At 44.2% G+C, this 25016-nt stretch overlaps 1 protein-coding gene across 1 annotated transcript in view; it reads right to left on the bottom strand.

Annotated features, from left to right (window-relative positions):
• The window catches only part of LOC130369295 (solute carrier family 23 member 2-like), a 346990-nt gene that overhangs the window by 262166 nt on the left and 59808 nt on the right, over positions 1-25016 (bottom strand). The window contains exons 3-4 of the mRNA XM_056574378.1: positions 21502-21659; positions 18-180 (exon numbers count right to left, since the gene is read on the bottom strand). Coding sequence (XP_056430353.1) covers positions 18-180; positions 21502-21659 — 321 coding nt within the window. The remainder of the gene's footprint in view (positions 1-17; positions 181-21501; positions 21660-25016) is intronic.

The following is a 25016-nucleotide window of genomic DNA, read 5'->3' as shown; positions in this document are numbered from 1 at the left end:
AGAAGGAATAACATTACTTCTCTCATTCGAGACTGCCAGGATACTGTGTTATTAATAGAAAAGTTTCCAGTTGCATTGGATATGAACACTTCAGAAACTTGACATTTCCACTGAGGCAAAGATAGTATCGCTAGTGTGGGTGTTATTAAACTGAATGTCCCTCCTTGTAGAATAGGTAATCTGTGGAGCAATAAAAAAAAAAAAACATTAATTCTGCTGCATTTGTTACCTAATTGTCTGAAAATCTAACATAGACATATGCAAAACGAAAAACGAACAATTTGGAGAGGAATTAAGAAAAATTGCCTTCTAAGAAGTTTTCTATTCCACCTACAGACCCATATGAGGGCTTGTTGTTTGTGGGACCAATTTTGCTTTGTAGTGACATCCTTAAAGGCATATTCCTGCCATAGACATCTTATTCCCTATCCAAAGGATAGGGGATAAGATGTATGATCTTGGGGGCCTGCCACTGAGAACCCCACGACCTCCGTGCAGCGCCAGGCACTCTATGCTGGGCTGCTAGTCCAATCTCTGAAACCTCTGAGTTTTCGGGATTGGAGACATGATGTCACGCCACGCCCCCTCGTGACATCACGCCACCCCTCCATTCATGTCAGAGGTTTCCGATATTGGAGCCGGGTGCTGCACAAAGATCGCGGGAGGTGCCAGCAGCAGGCCCCCCACGATTAGACATCTTATCCCCTATCCTTTGGATAGGGGATAAGATGTCTATGGCCGGAATATCCCTTTAATTTTACAATATACATTATTCCAATTTATGGTGGAACTGAAAAATACTTTTTGTAGGGTAGCATTATAATAATAAAAAAATTATTTCAATATAGAATTTTTAATTAGTGTACTTTATGGTAAAACATGTGCATAGGCCCATGTGCGAAATGTTGTGCACCCAGAGTAAGCTAAAAAAAAATCTCCCCCAACAGGATTTATCATTGCATTAAAGCTAGGTTTCCACTTGGTTTTTTTTTTTGGAATACTGCCACAGCAGTTTTTGAGCCAAAGCCAGAAGTGTATTCAAAAGGAATGGGAAATATAAAGGAAGGACTTACACTTCTCCTCCCTTATGGATCCACTTCTGACTTTGGCTCAAAAACTGCAGTGGCAGTTTTCCAAAAACTGCCAGAAAAAAAAACCAAGTGGAAACCTAGCCTTAGAGCATTTTTTTTTTTTTTTTTGCTTCCTCCGGGTGCACAAAATGTTGCACGTGCGCCTAAGCATTTTATTTTTGCAACTTTTTTCTTTTGTGAGTACACGTAAAGTAGCAAACAACCTTACCTAAGCAACTTTCGGTTTTCACTTATGTGGTTGTGATGGTTGCACATTTAAATAAATTATATGAATGTGTCGCACATGAGCAAAACAAAAAAATAAAAATAATAATAATTACTTTAAAACTCACATACCAAAGACTACAAAGATAACTCTCCCCAGTTGTGTTTATCATGTGGATTAATAAAGTTACTAAGATACTCAAGATATGCAGCTTTGTTTTATTATACTTTTGTTTAAAAAGGCAAAACAGTTTATTACAAAATAAATATGCTTAAAAGTGCCATATTCTGACCCTTATAACTCTTTTATTGTTTAGTCTGTGGGGGCTCATTTTTTGGGGGAAAAGGAGGGTAATTTGAAATTTTATTAAGGGGGGCTTTTTATATTTATGTAAGTCCACACAGTATAAACAATCCTCAGATTGCTTATACTGATCAATGCTATGCTATTGCATACCACTCAGCACCCTGCTAATATGTGTGTAATCTCTGATGACATTCATTGACGGTGAGTGCCAGGTACAGATAGCAGCCATCATTCACTATCTGTGAGTAGTGTTGCTTGCAAATATTCGCAATGCGAATTTTATTCGCGAATATCGCATATTCACGAATTCGCGAATATTTGCGAATATAGCACTATATATTTGTAATTACGAATATTCGCTTTTTTTTTTTTATTATTATTATTTTTTTCACAGTACACATCACAGTGATCATCCCTCTCTGCTTCCAGCTTGTGTGGTGTAAAGAAGGCTGTAATACTACTGTGTGAGACTGGTGTGCGAATTTTCGAATATGCAAATTTTTGCTTATGCTAATTTTTGTATATGCAAATTTTCGCATATGTTAATTTTCGCATACGCAAATTTTCACATATGCGAAAATAAAACGAGAATATTACGAATATGCGAATATTCGCGAATATATGACGAATATTCGTCCATATATTCGCGAATATTCGCGAATTCGAATATGGCCTATGCCGCTCAACACTATCTGTGAGGTTTGCTCATCCTGTGAGCATGCTTACCTATGCTACCAAGTATTTGATGTAGATTTCAGCTAAAACTTACACCTGATTGCAACTTTTTTTTTTTTTGCCTGAAACACGGGAATACATATGTAATAAATCCCCCAAGTCCCTCATTGCAGAGTGAGAGTATGTGTTGTTATTATTTAACTTTTAGAGGACACAGCCCATTTTGGCCTTGAAGACAAACCCAATTTTTGTGTTTTTGTATTTTCCTACCCTCCTTTTTAGATGCATAACTATTTTATATTTCCAACTACAAACCCACATTAAGGCTTGTTTTCTTTGAATGACCAATTGTACTTTATAATAACAAATCATTTTACTACAATGCTGAATATTTAAATTGCAGTCATGAAAAATAATTTTGCAGAAAATCCACATGGAAAATATAGTATGACCACAAAAATGTATGTTGTATGGCGAAACCAAAAGGCTATAATTTGTGCTATAATTTATTTTTATGCAGCGTATTTGTATGGTAAAAATGACATGTTCTCTTCAGTGGCGTTGCTAGAGTTGGTGTCACCCGGTGCGGTAGAAAATGGTATCACCCCCACACCTCCCCCCCCCCTCAGCACGTTTTTAGCCTGTTGTGACAGACACCACTGTTGTAGCGCATTGTGAGAAATTCCAGTATAATAATCAGATATACCAGTTGCCACAGAATAGGAAAGTGTTAAAGAAGTTTTCACCATTTAAATATACAGCTCCGAGAATTACAGCTCCGGGGTACTCCACTGGAGAACATTTACTTTTATATCAAATCAAAAAGATTTTAAATTACTTCTATTTAAAATCTTAATCCTTACAGTACTTATCAGCTGCTGTATGCTCCACAGGCAGTTGTGTTGTTCTTTCCAGTCTGACCACAGTGCTCTGTCTGTCCATGTTAGGAACTGTCCAGAGCAGGATAGGTTTGATATGGGGATTTACTCTTTGCAGTTCTTGACATGGACAAAGGTGTCAGCACAGAGCACTGTGGTCAGACAGAAAATAAATTAAAAAAGAAAAGAACTTCCTGTGAATCACTTATACAGCAGCTAATAAGTACTGGAAGGATTAAGATTTTTAAATAGAAGTCATTTACAAATCTGTTTAACTTTGTAGCATCAATTGATAAAAAAAAAATGTTTTCCAGTAGAGTACCCCTTTGAGCAGTGGTAAGGTCATGCTGGGAGTTGTAGTTTCACTCACCATAACTGTAGAACTGACAAGCGACTACAGCTCTGATAGGACATAGAGAGGAGAATGTACAATGATATCAGTGACTACAGGTGACGTCTTCTCTATAGTGAGGAGAATACACAATGATATCAGTGACTACAGGTGACGTCTTCTCTATAGTGAGGAGAATACACAATGATATCAGTGACTACAGGTGACGTCTTCTCTATAGTGAGGAGAATACACAATGATATCAGTGATTACAGGTGACATCTTCTCTATAGTGAGGAGAATACACAATGATATCAGTGACTACAGGTGACGTCTTCTCTATAGTGAGGAGAATGTACAATATCAGTGACTACAGGTGACGTCTTCTCTATAGTGAGGAGAATACACAATGATATCAGTGACTACAGGTGACGTCTTCTCTATAGGGAGGAGAATACACAATGATATCAGTGACTACAGGTGACGTCTTCTCTATAGTGAGGAGAATGTACAATGATATCAGTGACTACAGGTGATGTCTTCTCTATAGTGAGGAGAATACACAATGATATCAGTGACTACAGGTGACGTCTTCTCTATAGTGAGGAAAATACACAATGATATCAGTGACTACAGGTGATGTCTTCTCTATAGTGAGGAGAATACACACTGATATCAGTGACTACAGGTGACATCTTCTCTATAGTGAGGAGAATACACAATGATATCAGTGATTACAGGTGACGTCTTCTCTATAGTGAGGAGAATACACAATAATATCAGTGATTACAGGTGATGTCTTCTCTATAGTGAGGAGAATACACAATGATATCAGTGACTACAGGTGATGTCTTCTCTATAGTCTTCCATTATTTAATTCTGATGGTACATACCGCCTGGTCCAGCTAAATCTTCTCTCTGTAGAATGAGACGCCCAGACGTCTCCTCACTATGTCAGCCCATTCTCATCCTCTATATGAAAACAAGTATTATTATAAACCTGCCAGACACTGTATCCTCTAAATATAATACTACTATACACTATACTCTTTGATTATAAACCTTCCATACACCATACCCACTGAATATAATACTACCACATACTGTACATTCTGAATATAATACCAACACATACTGTACACTCTGAATATAAGTCTGCCACATACTGTACCCCTGAATATAATACCACCACACACTGTACCCTCTGAATATAATACTACCACACACTGTACATTCTGAATATAATACCATCACATACTGTACCCTCTGAATATAAATCTACCACATACTGTACCCCTGAATATAATACCGCCACACACTGTACCCCTGAATATAATACTACCACCCACTGTACCCTCTGAATATAATACTACCACAAACTGCGCCCTCTGAATATAACGTTGCCATACAGTGCACCCTCTGAATATAATACCACATACCACAACCGCAGTAACACCCCTCAACATCCGTTAGCTGATGCTATTACCACGGGAGGGGTTTTTCGGTGGTGTTGCTAGTGGATGATGGGGGTGCTACTACTGGGGGGGTGTTGCTGGAGGATGATGAGGGTGCAACTGGCCATCCCCCCTGGCAGTATCACCCCCATCATCCATCCACAGGATCATCCTCCCGGCAGGAGCACCGCCATCATCCACCATCAGGATCTGCTGATGGAGGTGCTGCTGGGGGGGGTGTTGCTGGTGGATGATGAGGGTGCTACTGCCAGGGGGGAGCATTAGGTAGGCAGCAGTTCCCCCACATTAGGTAGCATATTTTCCCCACATTAGGCAGCATAGATTCCCCACATTTGGTACGTGTTCCCCCCACATTAGGTAGCAATTTCCCCACATTAGGTAGCACAGATTCCCCACATTAGGTTGCAGTTTCCCCACATTAGGTAGCACAGATTCCCCACATTCGGTAGCACAGATTCCCCACATTAGGTAGCATAGACCCCCCCACATTTGGTAGCACAGATTCCCCACATTAGGTAGCAGTTTCCCCACATTAGGTAGCATAGACTCCCCACATTAGGTAGCATAGAATCCCCACATTAGGTAGCATAGACTCCCCACATTAGGTAGCATAGAATCCCCACATTAGGTAGCATAGACTCCGCACATTTGGTAGTAGTTACCCCACATTCGGCCGCAGGTTCCCTTGCAGGTTCCCCACAATGGGTCAAAGTCTCCCCACATTAGATTGCTGTTTAACCCCCCCCCACACACACACACACACAAAAAAACACATACAACACAGAGAGACACACACACAAACACACACACAGTCAGAGAGACACACTCACAGACACACACACACACAGAGTCACACACACAGAGTCACACACACACAGAGTCAAACACACAGAGTCACACACACACACAGAGTCACACACACATACAGAGTCACACACACACACACAGAAGGCCTCCTACGTAATTCCAATACAAGAAATGATTGTGGGCAGGGGTGTAGCGCTCCTGGGTCCCCCTGCAACACACACACAGACACACACACAGTCACATACACACACACGCACAGAGTCACACACAGTCACATACACACACAGAGTCACACACAGTCACATACACACATACACACACAGAGTCACACACAGTCACATACACACATACACACACAGAGTCACACACAGTCACATACATACACACACACACAGAGTCATGTACACACACAGTCACATACATACACACAGAGTCACACACAGTCACATACATGCACACACACACACACACACATACACAGAGTCACACACAGACAGTCACACACACTCACCCATCCAGCGCAGCGCTCCTTCTCTCCGAGCACCCTGCGAGTGACGTCACTGACGTCCCATGCGGTGGTGCTGACGGACTGGCGCACAGCAGCGTTGAAGGCCGGGGGGGGGGGGGGCAGCTGACGGACGGGCGCACAGCGGCGATGAAGGACGGGGGGCGATGGGGTGCTGACGGGCGCACAGCGCAGGTGAATGCCGGGGGGGAGTTGGTGCTGTTGGACGGGCGCACAGCGCTGGTGAATGCCGGGGGGGGGGGGGTTGTGCTGTTGGACGGGCGCACAGCGCTGGTGAATGCCGGGGGGGGGGTTGTGCTGTTGGACGGGCGCACAGCGCTCTGGTGAATGCCGGGGGGGTGCCGGTCGGGTACTGACAGGGGTGTCGGTGTAGCTGGGGAGGGGGGGTGCTGTGGAGCGTCTTGGTGTCACCCCATTAGGTTGGTGTCACCCGGTGCGGGCCGCACCCCCCGCACCCGGGTCGCAACGCCACTGGTTCTCTTTATTCTGTGGGTTAATACAAATTAAATTATAAGAATTTATAAATAGAATTTATCAAAACTTGTCTAGAGTAAAAGTTGCTGAGTTGCCCATAGCAACCAATCAGATCGCTTTCATTTTTGAAAAGGCCTCTGAAAAATGAAAGAATCGATCAGATTGGTTGCTATGGGCAACTCAGCAACTTTTCCTCTGGATAGGTTTTGATAAATCTCTCCCCATTGTGTTTAAATTTGCCCTATTTTAACCCCTATAAGTTTTAATTTTTCTGTATATGGGGTTGTATGAGGGCTAATGTTTTGCTCCATGATCTTTAGGTTTTATTAGTACCATTTTTGTTTAAATGCAACTTTTTGATCACTTTTTATTTGTGTTTTATATGTTATGACTAAATTTTTATGTTAATTTGTTTTCCATAAGTCTCCTCAGCAGCACAAACGGGGGTTCTGCCCCTCTGTGAGCTAATAGGAAAGAGTAATTTTTTACTATAAAAAAAACAAAAAAACATAGTGAGGCACCTCCCCAAGTGCCTATATAATGCACCTGCTCACACCAGGACAGTGAGTAAATTATAAAGTATCAGTAAACCATAAAAATAAAATACAGTAGGGAGGGATGCTTGTGCTGCTGAGGAGACTAAGGGAAAACAAATTAACATAAAAATGTTGTCTTCCCTGTCGTCGCTCAGCAGCACAAATGGGTATATAGCAAGAATAACCCCTAGGGAGGGCTCTCCTGCCTTGCAGAATTAAGTACAGTTCTAGCAGATAAAGTGTCACTAGAAAGGAACAATGTCACTCTATAGTGCTTCAGGAATGTAATAGGAGCGCTCCAAGTTGCGGAATGACAAATCTGCTCTAGAGGAACAGAACCACGTTCTGCCCAGGATGTCGAAATCGACCTAGTAGAGTGAGCCTTGGTAAATTCTGGTACAGATAACCCTTTGGCAGAATAACGAAGACCTATACATTCACATATCCAACGGGATATGGATGGCTTAGAAGCCTTAATTCCTTTCTTTGCTCCCTGGTATAAAATAAGAAGATTTTCCACCTTGCGAAAATCTTTAGTTCTTTCAAGATAAATTTTAAGGCACCTTACCAGGTCCAGGGTTACCAGTTCTCCTTCGGAGGAATCAGGTTCAGGAAAAAATTGAGGAAGAGAAATCATCTGGTTAATATTTGCGAAGGAGGCCACCTTCGGAATAAATGAAGGAAGGAACCTCATTAGGACCTTCTCAGGTAGAAAAACTGTGTACGGTTCTATAGCACCCAGAGACTGAAGTTCACCAACTCTCTTGGCCGTAGTTATTGCTAATAACAGGGTTAATTTTAGGGTGAGGAACCTAAGTTCCACCTCCTGAAAAGGTTCAAAGGAGTGAACACATAACTGTTGGAGGACCAAGGAAAGATCCCAAGGGGTTACAGGGACAGTAGTTCTAGGCCGTAACCGAGACAAGGCCTTGATGAAGGACTTGACCACAGAGTCCTGGGAAAACCGTCTGTGAACCGTCCTGGAGAAACTCTAGTAAGGCTGGAATTGAAGGATTAGCCGGATCAATGTTCTTACCAAGGCACCACTTGTGGAAGATCCCCTTTATTCTGGCATAGGCTTTGTTGGTAGACTCACTCCTAGAGTGAGATAGTGTGCTCAGAATACGGTCCAAAAACCCTCTGGCTTTCAATAAGGACCTATCAACCTCCAGGCTGTCAAGTTGAAGGATCTGAGGTTGTGGCAAAGCTGTATACCTTGAAACAGCAGGTTCCGCCTGAGGGGAAGCTTCCAGTATAATCCTCTGCTCATCTGAATGAGTTGGGAGAACCAGGATCTCTTGGGCCAAAACGGGAATATGGCTATCACGGAGGCTTGATCCTGTCTGATCTTCATCAATACCCTGGGTATCATGGAAGTTGGTGGGAAGATATAGGCCAGCTTGGAGTCCCAGATGATCATCATTGTATCGGTCTGGAAAGGACTGTCTGATGGGTAAAGGGAGCAGAACTTCTCTACTTGGCGATTGGCTCTTGTTGCCATCAAGTCTATCTCTGGAAGACCCCAGAGATCCACGATCTGAAGAAATACTTCCCGGTTGAGAGTCCATTCTCCTGGAACTGTAAGGTCTCTGCTTAAGCGATCTGCTGTAATATTTTCTATTCCTTTGATATGAACTGCCGACAATCTGGGAACACTGGCCTCTGCCCACCTGAAAATCTTTGCTACTTCTAGAAGTAACATAGTAGATCTTGTTCCTCCCTGCTTGTTTATATAATAAACGGCTGCCATGTTGTCTGTCCTTATTTTGACAGCTTGTCCCTTGAGCAGAGGATAGAAGTGAAGAAGAGCATAATAGATTGCCCTTAACTCTTTCACGTTGGAGGTTAGGGAAAGTTCTTCTAGACTCCATATTTCTGCTACCTTTCTGCCTAGAAGATGAGCGCCCCAACCTAATCCTGAGGCGTCTGTAGTAAGAATCAGCCATCTTGGTTCTAGGAGACACATACCGTCCTGGGGTGTTTTCCACCGATTCAGGGATCTGCACACTGACAGAGATAGTCTGACTAGTGTGTCCAAGGAGGAAGTTTTTCGGTCCCAGTACTGGAGAATTTGGGAGTGAAGAGGTCTCATGTGCCAAAGGGCCCATGGAACAGCCTCTGCTGAGGAGGATAGGAGACCTAGGAATCTCATAAGAGTCCTTAGAGATATTTTGCGGGGTACTCGCAGGAATTGATACCCCCTGGAAATTCTGTCTTTCCTTGTGGGGGAGAGAAATATTCTCATATTGTGGGAGTCTATAAGAAATCCCAGAAAAGTCTTTTGTCTCTCCGGAGTCAGATGAGATTTTTCCATATTTACTACCCACCCCAGCTTCTGAAGTAGATTCAGAGTTAAGCTGGTCTGATGAAGACATTCCTCCTGGGACCGGGCTAAAATAAGCCAGTCGTCCAGGTACGGGACTATACGAATTCCCTGAATGCTGAGAACGGACAATTTTGGTAAACACAAAAGGGGCTGTAGAAATCCCGAATGGGAGTGCTCGAAACTGGAGGTGGTGAAGTGCCCCCCTGATCCAGACCGCAATGCGGAGGAATCTTCTGTTTTCTACAGCGATTGGGACATGGAAGTAAGCGTCTTTTAAGTCCAACGATGTCATAAAGTCGTCCTTTTGGAGCAGCCTCTTTACTGATCTTATGGTTTCCATACGAAATCTCTTTTTTACTATATATTTGTTTAGATAGGGGAGGTCTATAATGAGTCTCCATTTTCCTCCTGGTTTTGGGACTAGGAACACTGGGGAGTAAACCCCCCTGCCTCTTTCTAGCAGAGGCACTGATTCTACTGCCCGAACAGATATGAGTTCTAGAATGGCTTCTTCCAGAACTCTCTGTTTTGGTTCTTTGGGAACAGTAGATACAAGGAACCTCTCTTGAGGTTGAGAGGATAGAGGTGGAGAGTACCCTTTGAGGATTATGTTTAATATCCACAAATCCTTTATCGTAGATCTCCAGGCAGGAAGAAAATGGAGTAGGCGACCGCCCACTGGAAGGTAGTCAGAATTCGTTTTTTTGGGGGTCCTTTCCCCTAGCTGCTCCTCTTCTAGAGGAACCAGCACCTCTCCCACGTGAAGATCCTCTAGATGGTCTGGAATTCTGGGGTGAACGATCACTTCTTGGTTGAGAATACTTTCCTCGAAAGGACCGGTAAGGGACGGGAAGATTCTTCCCCTTCCTATTAGATAGCTCTTCCATTATAGTGTCCAATTCAGGACCAAAGAGCTTATCAGGCACATATTCTAAATCACACAGGCTGTATTTAGATGAGGTACCGCTGGGCCACTGTTTGATCCACAAAGCTCTGCGGGCAGCACAGGAGAGGGACATACTACGTGCTGCCAACTTGACCTGCTGGTTATTTGCATCGTTAAGATAGTCTATGCCAAGATTAATGTATTTAAATGACTTTAGTATGTCTTCACGGCTTACACCCGAGTCGATGTCATCCTGAACTCTGGAGATCCAGGATTTCATGGCTTTAATTACCTCAAATAATGCACAGCCAACAGAGGTCTGACTGGTAGCAGTAAATGCGCGTCTTAGGGTCACTTCAAATCTGCGGTCCATAGGATCGGAGAGGTTGGACCCGTCCTTAGACGGGATAGTGGTTCTTTTTGATAATTTCGCAATTGCGAAATCAACCTTGGGGGGAGAGATCCAAGATTTACACTTAGTTTGATCGAGGGGAAAGAGGGTTTTAAAATGCCTGTTGATAACAGGAGCCTTTTCCGGATTCACCCATTTCCCCTTAATCAACTCCATAATAGAGTCAACAACTGAAAAGACTCTGGGCCCCCTAGAGGTTGAAGGGGTTTCTTCCTGCCCTTCAGGCAGACCTTCCGACTGCACAGCTCGGATAAATTTTGGGAATTTCTCAATTGGGAAATTATCTTTCCCTTGGACTACTATGTCCACCCTAAACTCCTCTTCAGAAAGTACTAAGGTGGAAGATTCACCCCTTCTGGGGTTTTTTGCTACCGCGAGGGAGTCTTTTAACTCCTTAATAGAGGAGGCTACTAAATCCTTCACCCATAAAAACATGTCTTGCATGGACGGTTCCTGGTTTGGAGGCAAATGAGGAAGGCAAGTATTGCAAGTGGAAAATTCATATCCATCAATATGAAGAACACTCTATATGCTTCCTTTTATGTGTGGATTTTCCCCTAGGGTCCTTGCGGCCACTAGAGCCCCCAGAATCCATAGATGACATCTATAAAAAAAAAAAAAAAAAAAAAAAAAAAATATATATATATATATATATATTAAAAATTATTAAAAAGTAGAATCAGAAATTAAAACAGAGAGAGAGAAACCTAAAACCTACAAGATAAGTACAAGCTTGGATAGAAGAAAAAAACAGGCAGGTAAGACACAGTACAACAGCAAAGGTAGTACAGAACACCAGCCAGCTCAGAGAGACTGAACTGGAGAACTCTCAGCCTTAAATAGGGCACCACTGTGCTGACATATAGGCTCCGCCCAACTACTTCCGGTCTAACCGGGAGGAAGAAAACTAGCTTTAAAAAGGAAGAAACAATAGGAGGAAACCCTAGGGTGAGAGCTTAAAAACAAAAGATAAATGAGAAGAAATGCCATTGCTGCTACAATAATCGCCGTCTCGCTCCTTGCAAAAAAAAAACAGGAAGCGCCTTCCGGTGACGTCACAGGGCGCCGAGGCTCCGGGAAAATGGCGCCGAACGCTGAGAAGAAACCTGAGAGATACAGGTCGGGAAACAAATACACACAGGGTGTAGAAAAGAACAAAATATAGATCATATAGGAGCGGGACAACGGCGCAGCACGTCCAGCTCACACAAGGACAGAAAAAAACTCACTGTCCTGGTGTGAGCAGGTGCATTATATAGGCACTTGGGGAGGTGCCTCACTATGTTTTTTTTGTTTTTTTATAGTAAAAAATCCCTCTGTCCTATTAGCTCACAGAGGGGCGGAACCCCCGTTTGTGCTGCTGAGGGACGACAGGAAAACAACAATTAGTTCGCTCATCTCTAACAACAATCTTTAGTTTTTATTTCTACCATTTTTGTTCAGATGAGACCTTTTGATCACTATATATTCATGTTTTATTTATGTTATATAACGTAACCAAAAATCTGCATTTCTGGCAAATTATTTTTTACATTTACACTGTTCGTCGTGCAGTATAAAAAACTATTTTTTTTTCTTGTAAAATGGGAAAAGGAGGTTACATTTATTAGTAAGGTTAATTTTTATTAGGGGAGGAGCTTTAATATAATTGAAAAAACAGCCATTTTAACTCATTGGACCCCCGCATATTGCGGGTGTCTAATAAGCACCCAGAGCTAACAGGCATCTTTTATTTTTTTCCATTAGACGCTATGATTGGCAATGATCTAGGTATCTGAAGAGTTAATGATGGGCAGCATCTGTATCAATGATAGTAGCCACCCCTCGCCGCCTATGAAGCGAGTGCAGCTCCTGTGCTCACTTCATAAAAACTGAATGCTCCAGGGAGTACATGTATGGCCTTTGTTGTTAAGTCCCAGATGGCAAGGATGTACAGGTACACCATTTGTCATCTACAGGTCAATCATCTTTATTATTAGTGTAGAATAACTTTTAGTAATGACAGTGTACACTAGTATGGCGAGGCCTTGAGTCTTTCTTGCAAACTCCCTTGAGACTCAAAGTCTAAATTCAGATACAATGTAGAAACCCTGTGTCACGTCTAAAAACTTTGTTTACAATAACATCAACAAAACAAAAATGAACACATACATGACTGACTGTATTTTACCAAAACCATGTCATGTCCAGAATGAAAATGTAATTATCCAGATGGACAATTTGGGAACGTTAAACAAAATGTAACTCGGTGTCTAGCCCCAATAAAACTGGCAAAATGGAAGCCTTCCTGTTCTATGGGTGAGTTCATTTGTTTTACTGGGATCTCTCCAATATGTTTACAGTTTATAACTCTGTGTCTTTATATGTGTTCATTTTTTTTTACCAGACTTTACAAGTATTCTTAGAATCCAGTCACTGAAACAAGAGCATCCACCATGAAATTAGCCTCCTGCTAAGCTTACACAGTGCTGTCTCTTCATGATAGCTTTAGGAGAAGCATTCTACCAACCACAGATCATAAGTACTAACTTGGCATGTTTTTATCACATCACCACAGTTGTAGTATGTAATTATTTTATCATGTATACAGTCTTAGTTTTCAATGTTTCCCTTTTTACAGTAAGGATTGACACTAAAGTTCTGGTATAGCTATTGCTTTAATGACTTTCTTAACCTGTGCTTGCTAGTTCATAGGCCTGAACCCTATAAGGGATATTTTTGGCCTTCACAGCCACACAAGATTTTTAGATTTTTATCAGCCATACTGCAACAAACACTGTTTATTTTTGCAACAACGCATCAATAATGGGCCTTGTTTTTCTGTGACAAGTTGTAATATACAGTAGTTGACAAAAAAATAGATTAGCAAGATTCAGGATTTGGCAATCAAAATTTGCTTTTCATCATAAGACATATCTCACTAAATGGATCACTTGTTTAACAATATTATAGTTACATAGTAGAGATTAGCAAAATTTTGTAAAGTTTGATTTGGCCGATTCGGCAAATTTTCCCCAAAAATGTTTTCAGTATGATTTTATTTGTGGTGAATCGCTATTAAAAATGGCTATTTCTGGCCTACAGAGAGTCTCAATAGGGGTGTAAAACACTTTGCCTTGCTGTAACACGTATAGGGTGTGTTAGTGAAATAATACTGTAATTCAGTATGACATGCAGATCAGTGACGTCTGAAGAATCACTGTCGCAGGGCAGCACAATGACAGAGCCTGGAGTTGGCATCAGTATGAGGAGACCATATAGGGGCTAAATGACACAGCATGGAGGTGGCGACAGCATTAGGAGACCATAAGGTGGCTGAATGACACAGCTTGGATGAGGCTAAAGCATGAGGAGACCATATAGTGGCTGAATGACACAGCATGGAGGTGGCGACAGCATTAGGAGACCATAAGGTGGCTGAATGACACAGCTTGGATGAGGCTGAAGCATGAGGAGACCATATAGTGGCTGAATGACACAGCATGGCGGTGGCGGAAGCATGAGGAGAACATATAGTGGCTGAATGACACAGCCTGGAGTTGGTGGCAGCATATAGTGGCTGAATGACACAGCCTGGAGTTTGTGGCAGCATGAGAAGAACATATAGTGGCTGAATGACACAGCCTCGAGCTGGCATCAGCATGAGGAGAACATATGGTGGTAAAATGAGACAGTCTGGAGCTGGCATCAGCATGAGGAGGACATATGGTGACAGAATGAGGCAACCTGGAGGTGGCATCAGCACGAAGAGAACTTATGGTGGCAGAATGAGACAGCCTGGAGATGGCAGCAGCAGCATCAGGAGTCCTGAAAGTGACACGATGACAGAGTGGTGCGGTGGGTGGCAATACTAGTACCCTGAGATGAAGGTGGTGAAAGAAGAAGAACTTGGCATCAGATGTGTGGCATCAGACGGGTGGTGGGATCAGAATAGTGGCTGAGGCAGGTAGGCAGAAGAAAATGGTCTCTTGTAAAAATGTGCACAAGTAAGTATTGAGGATATGCATTACATAAAACATAACTTTTAATAATATGCGTAGGATAAAATACATGGACCGAACATTTAAAAAAAAATCAAATAAAAGGAAAGGTGTGCAAAAAAACACCATGTGTCACCTACACCACCAAGTATTAATGTGATGCCAAGACCTGTAAAAGGTGGAAGGGAACAACGTATGGTCCATTGTAACCGGTGGGGGTAAACCCTTCCCCTATAAGGCCCTACTCTTGGATTATTAATTCCCTTCTTGGCAAGTGTTACTCGCCCTAAAAGGGCGGCCCCCATAGGAACCTTTCTCTATTTCCACCTAAAGACTCTGGGAAATGGCAGTGTTTGTTGGGGGAAATAGGGAGAGGTTCCTTTGTGGGGAAGCTCTTTTTAGGGCGAGTAACAGTTGCAAAGAAGGGAATTAATAATGCGAGAGTAGGGCCTTACAAGGAAAGTTTTTACCTCCACCGGTTACAATGGACCATGCATTGTTTCCTTCCACCTTTTAGAGGTCTTTGCATCACAACAATACTTGGTGGTGTAGGTGGCACATGGTGTTTTTTTGCACACCTTTAATTTTGTTTGATTTCAAAAAAATATTTGGGTGCATATATTTTATTCTAAGAATATTATTAAAATTTAAGTTTTACATTATGCATATCCTCAATACTTTCTTGTGGTCTGATGCGGAGGAATGTCTGTAACTGGGGAGCAGCTCCTTAAATATGTTTAGCACTATTCATATTTGTGAAGTATTGATGTGGCACCATGGTCAATCTACTCTGATGCATCAGGCATTGGTGGGTGGAAATCCTGGCTGATCCATGCCGGATTAATCTTCACAAAGGTCAGTCTCTCCACATTATTTGTGAACAAACGAGTTCTCCTTGGGGTTACTATGGCCCCCGCCACACTAAACACCCGCTCTGATGGCACACTACTGGCCATGCAGGACAGCTTTTCCAGGGCAAACTCTGCTAGTTGCGGCCACAAGTCAGGTTTGGCTGCCCAGAAGTCCAGCGGATCTTGAAGGTGTACATGGATGAAAGAGAAAACAGTCGGCAACTCACCACATCTTCAGGTATCTTCTTTTAAGTATTAATGCATACTTACATATACAGACAGTATTTGTCAGGGAGGGACACAATGGGGGGTACAATAAGGGGACAGAAACCGTTGTTTCACACTGGCTTAGTGCTTCCTCTGCAAGAGAATGGACAATGGCGCAGATAGGCATCGGCCAACTGACTACGTAGGATGTCTCTGTAGTAGGTCAGTTTGTCCTCGCTCTCAGTGGGTGTAAAAAAGGCCCCCAATTTGTGCTTGTAGTGAGGGTCCAATAAGGTGGAGAGCCAGAAGTCATCCCTCTGCCGAATGGTGACAATTCGGCTGCCACTACGCAAGCAAGTGAGCATGCATCATGCCATTTGTACAAGTGACTCAGAGGGACGCCCTGCCTCCATCTCCACTGCATACTGCCACGGTGTGTCTGGGTCCTCGGTCTCGCCTTCCTCATAACCCTCTAGCTCCTCTAGCTGCTCCTTCTCCTCCTGCTCCTCCTCTCCTGTCAGATCACTAGAAAAACCGCCCATCTCGCAAAGAAACATAAACTATGCTCCACTGTGCCCCTCCCCCTCCTCCTCCAGTTCAGCCCCCACAGGGCTCATATGGCCGTGAGATGTAGGCGCCATGTCTCCAGTACCCTGACCAGCCATTGCTTCCAACACGTGTTGTAGTAGATGAAGTGGTAATCCTGGTGACTGACTAATAATGTGGCTTCCTCAAAGGGCCTGAGCAAACGTATGAGCTGCCACTGGTTGACATTGAAGTTACTCAGGGGAGTCCCCCTATCCGCTTGGATCGTCAAGAAATCAGTGATGGCTTTTCTCTGTTTGTATAGTCGGTCCAACATATGGAGTGTGGAATTCCAACTTGTGGAAACATCGCAAATCAGACTATGTTGGGGGATGCCAATCAAGGAGGGTGTGCTTTGTGGTGCATGAGTGGCTGAAAGTCATGCAAAGTTTCCTTCCCATTGTTAGGATGTCTTGCAGATGGGGGGACACTTCAGAAACTGCTTGACAACCAGATTGAACACCTGTGCCATGCAGGGTACATGTCTCAGGCTTCCTTGTCGCAGCGCAAACAAGATGTTCTTCCCGTTGTCAGTCACCATGGTTCCCATTTCCAGTTTTCGAGGAGTAAGCCATGATTCGATTTCTTGACGAATTACTTTTAGCAGTTCCTCCCCTGTGTCATTCTGTCCGCCAATGCAAACCATGTGAAGAACAGCGTGACACCGCCGTGACCTGCAAACATGGTATGCTGGAGGGACACTGAGACTTGTCCATGCAGTGGAGGCTGAGGACACGGTGGAGGATGAGATGGCAGAGTGACACACTGTCGCAGGACCAACGGCCTAAGAGCATGGAGGCTGAGACAGCGTGACCTGTCCAAGTTGCTGTTGTGGCTGTGCAGGAACCACATTCACCCAGTGGGCCATAAAGGACATGTATTGTCCCTGAGTGTAGTTACAGCTCCAGACGTCGGCACTGCTGTGCACTTTGGTACACACCGACAGGCTCAAGGACTGGCCCACCTTCTGTTCCAAAAAATTGTGCAGGGCTGGTACTGCCTTCTTCGCAAAGAAATGACGGCTTGGGACTCTCCCCCTCGGCTCGGCACAAGCCGTCAGTTCTCTGAAAAGTGCAGAGTCCACCACTTGAAAAGGGAGGGACTGCAGCACCAGCAACTTGGACAAGAGCACATTCAGCTTCTGCGCCGTTGGATGAGTGGACGCATACTGTTGTCTCTTGGGCATGGCTTTGCAGATGGATTGGCGGAATGACTGACTCAAACTAGGAGGAGCAGGAGCATCTGGAGAGACTAAAGATGGGTATGACACACAGCTCCATTCGGCTGAGGTGGTGGAGCCTTGGCTGGCTGAAAGAGGGAGTGGCTTGCCACTGGGTGATGCAGCAGGCTGGACCACCACATCGGAGGCACGGTTCTCCCAGGCTGCTTAATGGTGATGCTGCATATGTTGAAGCAGGGCCGTGGTGCCAACATTGGGACCCTGGCCACGCTTCACCTTCTGCCGACACATCTTGCATGTGACCATGTCAACCTCCTCCGGATGCTTGATGAAAAACTGCCACACCGCTGAGTAGCTGATTTTCCCACCAACAGTCCGCACTGATTGACTGCTAATGCCGCAGACTCCAGGAATCCCTGTTCCACTACCTCACGGGAAGGATGGCTACCGCGAAGCAGGTGGTCTACCCCGGGCACGTTTGACTCCAGAATTTCCACTTCTGCCACCATGCTGACTGCCAACCATGCTACCACCTTGCTGGCTCAGCTGCTGCCTCACGGGCAACCTGCAACCCTCTTTTGATGATGATGATGAAGCCCCTTCTGCACCCAGCTCCCAAGTGTGATCGGCTTCATCATCATCGAGTTGTGTCTGCATGTCACTGATGTCCTCCTCAGGTTCCTCAACAGTGTCAGCTTCAGGACCCCGAACGCTGGCAACACCGCCTCCCACGTCACTCGCCTTATCACTATTTGTCCGCCTAGCAGATGAAGCGGCGGATGTCTCCTCGGTAGTAGCTGCTGACTGTCCTCTAGTAGATCGTCCTCACTTAATAGTGGAGCTCAACCCACAGCATAAGATACTTCTGTGGGGAAGGGAACAGCATAAGGCAGAGGCAATGGGAGGAGAGGGACTGCTCCTGGGCCATGCCAACTGAGTGTTGTATCTGAGGAACCAACCGGCTGTTGACTAGGGGTGTCATATGTCACTTGTGATGAAGTGGATGACCGTGTTAACCGATTGATGATGGCAGATGGGTTGCTGTAGGAGACCCGACCGCTAGCTGATACTGGGAGCTCAGGCACCTCGCTGCCACTCCTGCTGCAACCCACCCCAAGACTGCTGCGTCCTCTGCCTTATGAATTTAGGCCTCTCCCACTTCCCTGTGCATGTCCTGGCACTTCTCTGCATGACATACCTAGTGCGTATATGAGGGGAGTACAATACGCTCCACTACGCTTAAAACAGTATTTGTGTACAACACCAGCAGGTGTGTACTTTTGCCTGGCCTTTCACAGTATCTAGCCCCCTAAGACTTTAACAGGAACAAAATGGTACACCACTTAGATGTACGTATGTGGTATGCACTTATGAGGGGAGGACAATGTTCTCCAGTGCGCTTAAAACAATATTTGTCTAAAATAACAGCAGGTGTGTTCTTTTGGCTGGCCTTTCACAGTAACAAGGCCCTTAAGACTTTAACAGGAACAAAATAGTACACCACTTAGAAGTATGTATGTGGTATGCACTTATGAGGGGAGGACAATGAGCTCCAGTATGCTTAAAACAGTATTTTTATACAACACCAGTAGGTGTGTTCTTTTGGCTCCTTGTTCATATTATCTAGGCCCTTAAGACTTTAACAGAAACAAAATGGTACACCACTTAGATGTACGCACATGTTACACTTAATAGAGGACAATATGCTTTTAGTGCTGTGCTCATCCTAACTGGCTCGCTACTATTAGCTTTTCAGTTGTTGTACACACCAATGCTGCAGCACAGAGTCGCTGTGTACTACACCCAAAATTTCACTTTCTCTCTCAATCTCACTCCCTTACCTATCAGTGCTTCTAGGCTGGATTTGGGCTTGAGGTGAATCACTGCTGTAAAAAAGCTTTTCTGTGCAACACGATGCTCTCTGTCCCTCTGCAATAGAACGCTGATGTGACTGGGAGGTGAATCGCTGCTGTAAAAAGGATTTTCTGTGTAACACACACTGCTGTCTGTCCCTCTCTCCCTCTCTGCAATAAAAGGCTGGAGTGACTAGCCTCAAGATGGCTGCCGATTATATAGGTCTGTGACATCACAAGGGTGGCTGACTGCCGATAGGCTGCATGCTGCATGTGATTAAGGGTCATCCTGCCTTCCCAGGATTCCTTGCCCCATTTCCTTACATGTGGATCCACCATTTTAGATGCCCTGGAGCCTGGACCGCACTAAATGGAGTTGAATGAAGCGACCAGTGTTTCTCAACACTTAGTTAGATGGGTTGGTAGGAAGAATAAAATATCTCTCTCTAAAAATAGGATGTTTGGTTTATTATGTTTTAGGTTCAAATGTTTTTATTACATTTTTCAAGAATTTACAAACAGATAACACAGGCCATTACAACATCATGGTCTTACAAGAAACAGTATAAGAACAATAGGGAAAATATACATATATCATATAAAAATACAGAAATATCACTCAGTAAGATGATGAATTTGGTCAAAAAGTATAAATATGAAAGTACCGTATTTATTGGGGTATACCACGAACCAGCCTATAACACGCACCCTCATTTTACCAAGGATATTTGGGTAAAAAAAAGTTTTTTATCCAAATATCCTTGGTAAAATGAGGGTCCGTGAGTGTGCATGCGTATACCCCGATACATCACCAGGAAAGGCAGGGGGAGAGAGGCCGTCACTGCCCGCTTCTCTCCCCCTGCCTTTCCTGGGGTCTAGAGCCCTGCTACCGCCGCTTCTCTCCCGCTGGCTATCGGCGCCGCTGCCCCTTCTCTCCCCCTGTCTATCGATGCCGCTGCCGCCGATAGCTAGGGGGAGAGAAGCTGTGGCGGCAATGGGGCAGCGGCGCCGACAGAAAGGGGGAGAGAAGGGGCAGCGGCACCCATTGCCAGCGCCGCTGCCCCATTGCCTCCCCCATCCCCGGTTGCATAATAACCTGTTGCCGGGGTTGGGTAGGCGCTGCATCAGGTCTCCGGTGTGCGTCCCATGCGTCGTTGCTATGCGCGGCGCCGTGCAGCGCATAGCAACGACGCAGGGGACGCACACCGGTGGCCTGAAGCAGCGAGGACCCAACCCCGGCAACAGGTTATTATGCAACCGGGGATGGGGGAGGCAACGGGGCAGCGGCGCCGGCAATGGGTGCCGCTGCCCCTTCTCTCCCCCTGTCTGTCGGCACCGCTGCCCCATTGCCGGCGCCGACAGACAGGGGGAGAGAAGGGGCAGCGGCACCCATTGCCGGCGCCGCTGCCCCGTTGCCTCCCCCATCCCCGGTTGCATAATAACCTTTTGCCGGGGTCGGGTGGTCAGGGGGAGAGAATGGGCAGTGGCGCCGATAGCCAGGGGGAGAGAAGGGCCGGCAGCAGGGCTCTAGACCCCAGGACAGGCAGGGGCAGAGAAGCTGGCAGCACTGGCGGTCTCTGCACCGGCAAAGCCGCTGCAGTTCATTGATTTAAAGCGCCCGCTTTAAATCATTGAACTGCAGCAGCTTATCGGCGTATAACAAGCAGGTAGACTTTAGGCTAAAAACTTTTAGCCTAAAAAGTGCGTGTTATACGCCGATAAATACGGTAATTGTTGTGTATTGATAGTTATACACAAGAGATGTACAATATAATACTAATCACTCACAAATAATGTTTTTTCTCCTTGCTCGTTAGGGGTAGGGATATGGAGTTGGCTGTCTTGTTTTTCTATGCAAATGTGTTATGGTTATTGTAGGATTTTTTTTTTCTATCTATAAAACCATTAGCAAATTACCTTGTTCCAAATGTTGTTTGAAGAATTGTACATGTACCAGAAACAAAGAATATGGTACACATCAGCTGGCTCTTTACTGTGTTGTCATGCTTCACACATAAAGGCTCTGCTAGAATCAATGGAATGGCAATAATTCCTCCAAAGGCCAAAATATAGTGCTGTGAAAATTAAGAAAATATACATATTGGAATGAAAACTATTTAAAAAAATAATGATTTTTAAGAAATGAATAGAAATGACCAATTTTCACTTGAATTGAAATAATGATTGTTGTGTCATGGCAAACATGCAGATATAAGCACATATAATATTAGTTATGGTTAAAAACTTAAACAACTGTGTTTTCCTAAAAACAGCTATCCCTTTGGATTAGCTGTACAAGATTGATACATATTGGGGGAGATTTATCAAAATCTGTGCAGACGAAAACTTGCCCAGTTGCCCTTAGCAACCAATCAGATTGCTTCTTTCATTTTGCAGAGGCCTTGTTCAAAATGAAAAAGTGAGCTGATTGGTTGCTACAGGCAACTGTGCAACTTATCCTCTGGACAAGTTTTGATAAATCTTCCCCATTAAACTTATCATAAATCTGCCCTAAAGGGATTTTCCAGCTAGAAAGTCTTCACTGCTTCCCTGCTGCCATCTTTGTAAAGGAATCCATCAAGTGCCGCATGTCTGGGATTGTGGTCAGCGCAAGACATTGCCAGCTTAGTCAATTGGCCGTTGAACTAGGAAAGTAAGTATATAGATTTTTTTTATTTATTTAACCCTGTCTGGTATAAACATATATCTTTCCAATGCTGAAAATTAAAAGGTAATAATTAGAGATGAACGAACTTTTGAAAAATTTGATTCCTTCGATTCGCTGAATTTTTCCAAAAAATGTGGTTCAATCCGAATTTATTTGCAGCAAATCTATATTAAAAACATCTATTTCTGGACTACAGAGAGACTCAATAGGGGTGTAGAACACTTAGCTGTGTTCTAACACGCATATGGAGTGTGCTGGGATAGTGAAATAATACTGTTATTCAGAATGACATGCAGATTACAGGCATCACTTTTAGAATCACTGCCACAGAGTGGCTCAATGATACACAGCCTGGAGTTTGCAGCAGCATGAGGAGACACTAGGGCTTCACAATACTTAAGATTAAAAGACAAATTTTGAAATTCAAATTGAAGATTTAGGGTAGCTAGTGCTGCCATAACAAAAATTTAGGCCCAGACCCAGGCCCAGCACCATCAATAAGCTGAATGACACAGCCTGCAGTTGGCTGAAGCATGAGGAGACCATATAGTGGCTGAATGACACAGCTTGGATGTGACTGAAGCATGAGGAGACCATATAGTGTCTGATTGGCACAGCCTGGAGTTGGCAGCAGCATGAGGAGACATTAGGGCTTTACAATACCTGAGATTAAAAGACGAATTATGAAATTTTAATTGAAGATTTAGGGTAGCTAGTGCTACCATAACATTTTTTTAGGCCCAGACCAAGGCCCAGCAGCATCAGTAAACCATATATTGGCTAAATGACACAGCTTGGATGTGACTGAAGCATGAGGAGACCATATAGTGTCTGATTGGCACAGCCTGGAGTTGGCAGCAGCATGAGTAGACACTAGGACTTCACAATTCTTAAGATTAAAAGATGAATTTGGAAATTTAAATTGAAGATTTAGGGTAGCTAGTGCTACCATAAAAAATTTGACCAAGAAAGACGCGAACCCGAGGTCCTGGCCACCAATAGCGGAGGAGGCCTTTAACCATCTCAAGGCTGCCTTCGCTTCTGCTCTGTCCAGGCCTGATCCCTCGAAGCCTTTTATTCTCAAAGTGGATGCTTCTTCTGTCGGTGCCGGTGCCATTTTAACTCAAAAAACCGCTACTGCAAAAAATCACACTTGCGGTTTTTTCTCCAAGACTTTCTCTCCTGCAGAAAAAAATTATTCGATTGGAGATCGTGAACTTTTGGCCATTAAATTGGCACTTGTGGAGTGGAGACATCTTTTGGAGGGGACCCTGCATCCCATCATCATTTACACGGATCATAAAAATTTATCGTATCTCCAGACTGCCCAGCGATTAAATCTTCGCCAAGCTAGATGGACATTGTTTTTTGCCCGCTTCAATTTTGAAATTCAATTTCGTCCAGCCGACAAGAACGTCAGAGCTGACATACTATCACGCTTCACCGATGTCTCCGAATCTGAAGCCCCTCCACAGCACATAATACCTCCTGAGTGTCTGATCTCCTCCTCTCCAACCACTCTTGTGCAAGTTCCTCCAGGGAAGACCTTTGTATCTCCATGCCTTCGCCTCAAAATTCTTAAATGGGGTCACTCTTCTCATTTGGCCGGGCATGCTGGTGTCAAGAAGTCTGTGCAGTTGATTTCCAAACACTATTGGTGGCCTTCCTTGGAGAAGGATGTTACTGATTTTGTTCGGGCTTGTACAACCTGTGCCCGTGACAAGACTCCACGCCAAAAGCCGAAAGGTCTCCTCCTTCCTTTACCTGTACCTGAACAGCCATGGTCCCATATTTTTCTAAAATGGCTCATTTTGTCCCTCTGCCGGGCCTTCCTTCTGCGCCACAATTGGCGAAGCAATTTTTTCTTCATATTTTTCGCCTCCACAGGCTTCCCACGCACATTGTCTCAGACAGAGGCGTTCAATTTGTTTCTAAATTTTGGAGGGCACTCTGCAGTCAGTTAAAAATCAAACAAAATTTTTCTTCTGCTTACTGCCCTCAGTCCAACGGTCAAGTGAAGAGAGTGAATGAGATACTTGGTGCCTACCTGCAACATTTTGTCTCCTCTCGCCAAGATGATTGGGTCGACCTTCTGCCCTGGGCTAAATTTTTGTACAATTTTAAAAACTCTGAGTCTTCTTCCAAATCCCCATTTTTTGTGGTGTATGGCCGTCACCCGCTTCCCCCCCTCCCCATCCCCACTTCCTCTGGGGTTCCTGCCGTGGATGAATTGACACAAAATTTTTCTTCTATCTGGCGTGAGATTCAAAAGTCGATTCTACTGGCCTCATCTCGTATGAAGAGACATGCTGACAAAAAGAGAAGGGTTCCTCCAGTATTTTCCCCTGGGGACAAGGTATGGCTTTCTGCGAAGTACATTCGGTTCCGTGTACCCAGTTACAAGTTGGGCCCCCGATTTTTTGGCCCTTTCAAAGTCAAAAAACAAATCAACCCTGTCTCTTACCAACTTCATCTTCCCCCCTCTCTCCGTATTCCTAACTCTTTCCATGTTTCTCTACTCAAGCCTGTTGTTTTTAACCGTTATTCTCCCAAGGTCGTGGTCCCTACCCCTGTCTCCGGTTCCTCCGACATCTATGCTGTAAAAGAAATTCTGGCATCAAAAACCGTCAGAGGTAAAAAATTATTTTTGGTCAATTGGGAAAATTGCGGTCCTGGGAGCCTGAGGCCAATATTCTTGATAAAGAGCTCATCCGTAAGTTCCTAGGATCAAAAAATAGGGGGAGACCAAAGGGGGGGGGGTACT

Source organism: Hyla sarda, chromosome 4 (assembly GCF_029499605.1).
Source record: "Hyla sarda isolate aHylSar1 chromosome 4, aHylSar1.hap1, whole genome shotgun sequence".
NCBI classification, from domain to species: Eukaryota; Metazoa; Chordata; class Amphibia; order Anura; family Hylidae; genus Hyla; species Hyla sarda.
This window is presented reverse-complemented; position numbering and strand designations above follow the sequence as displayed.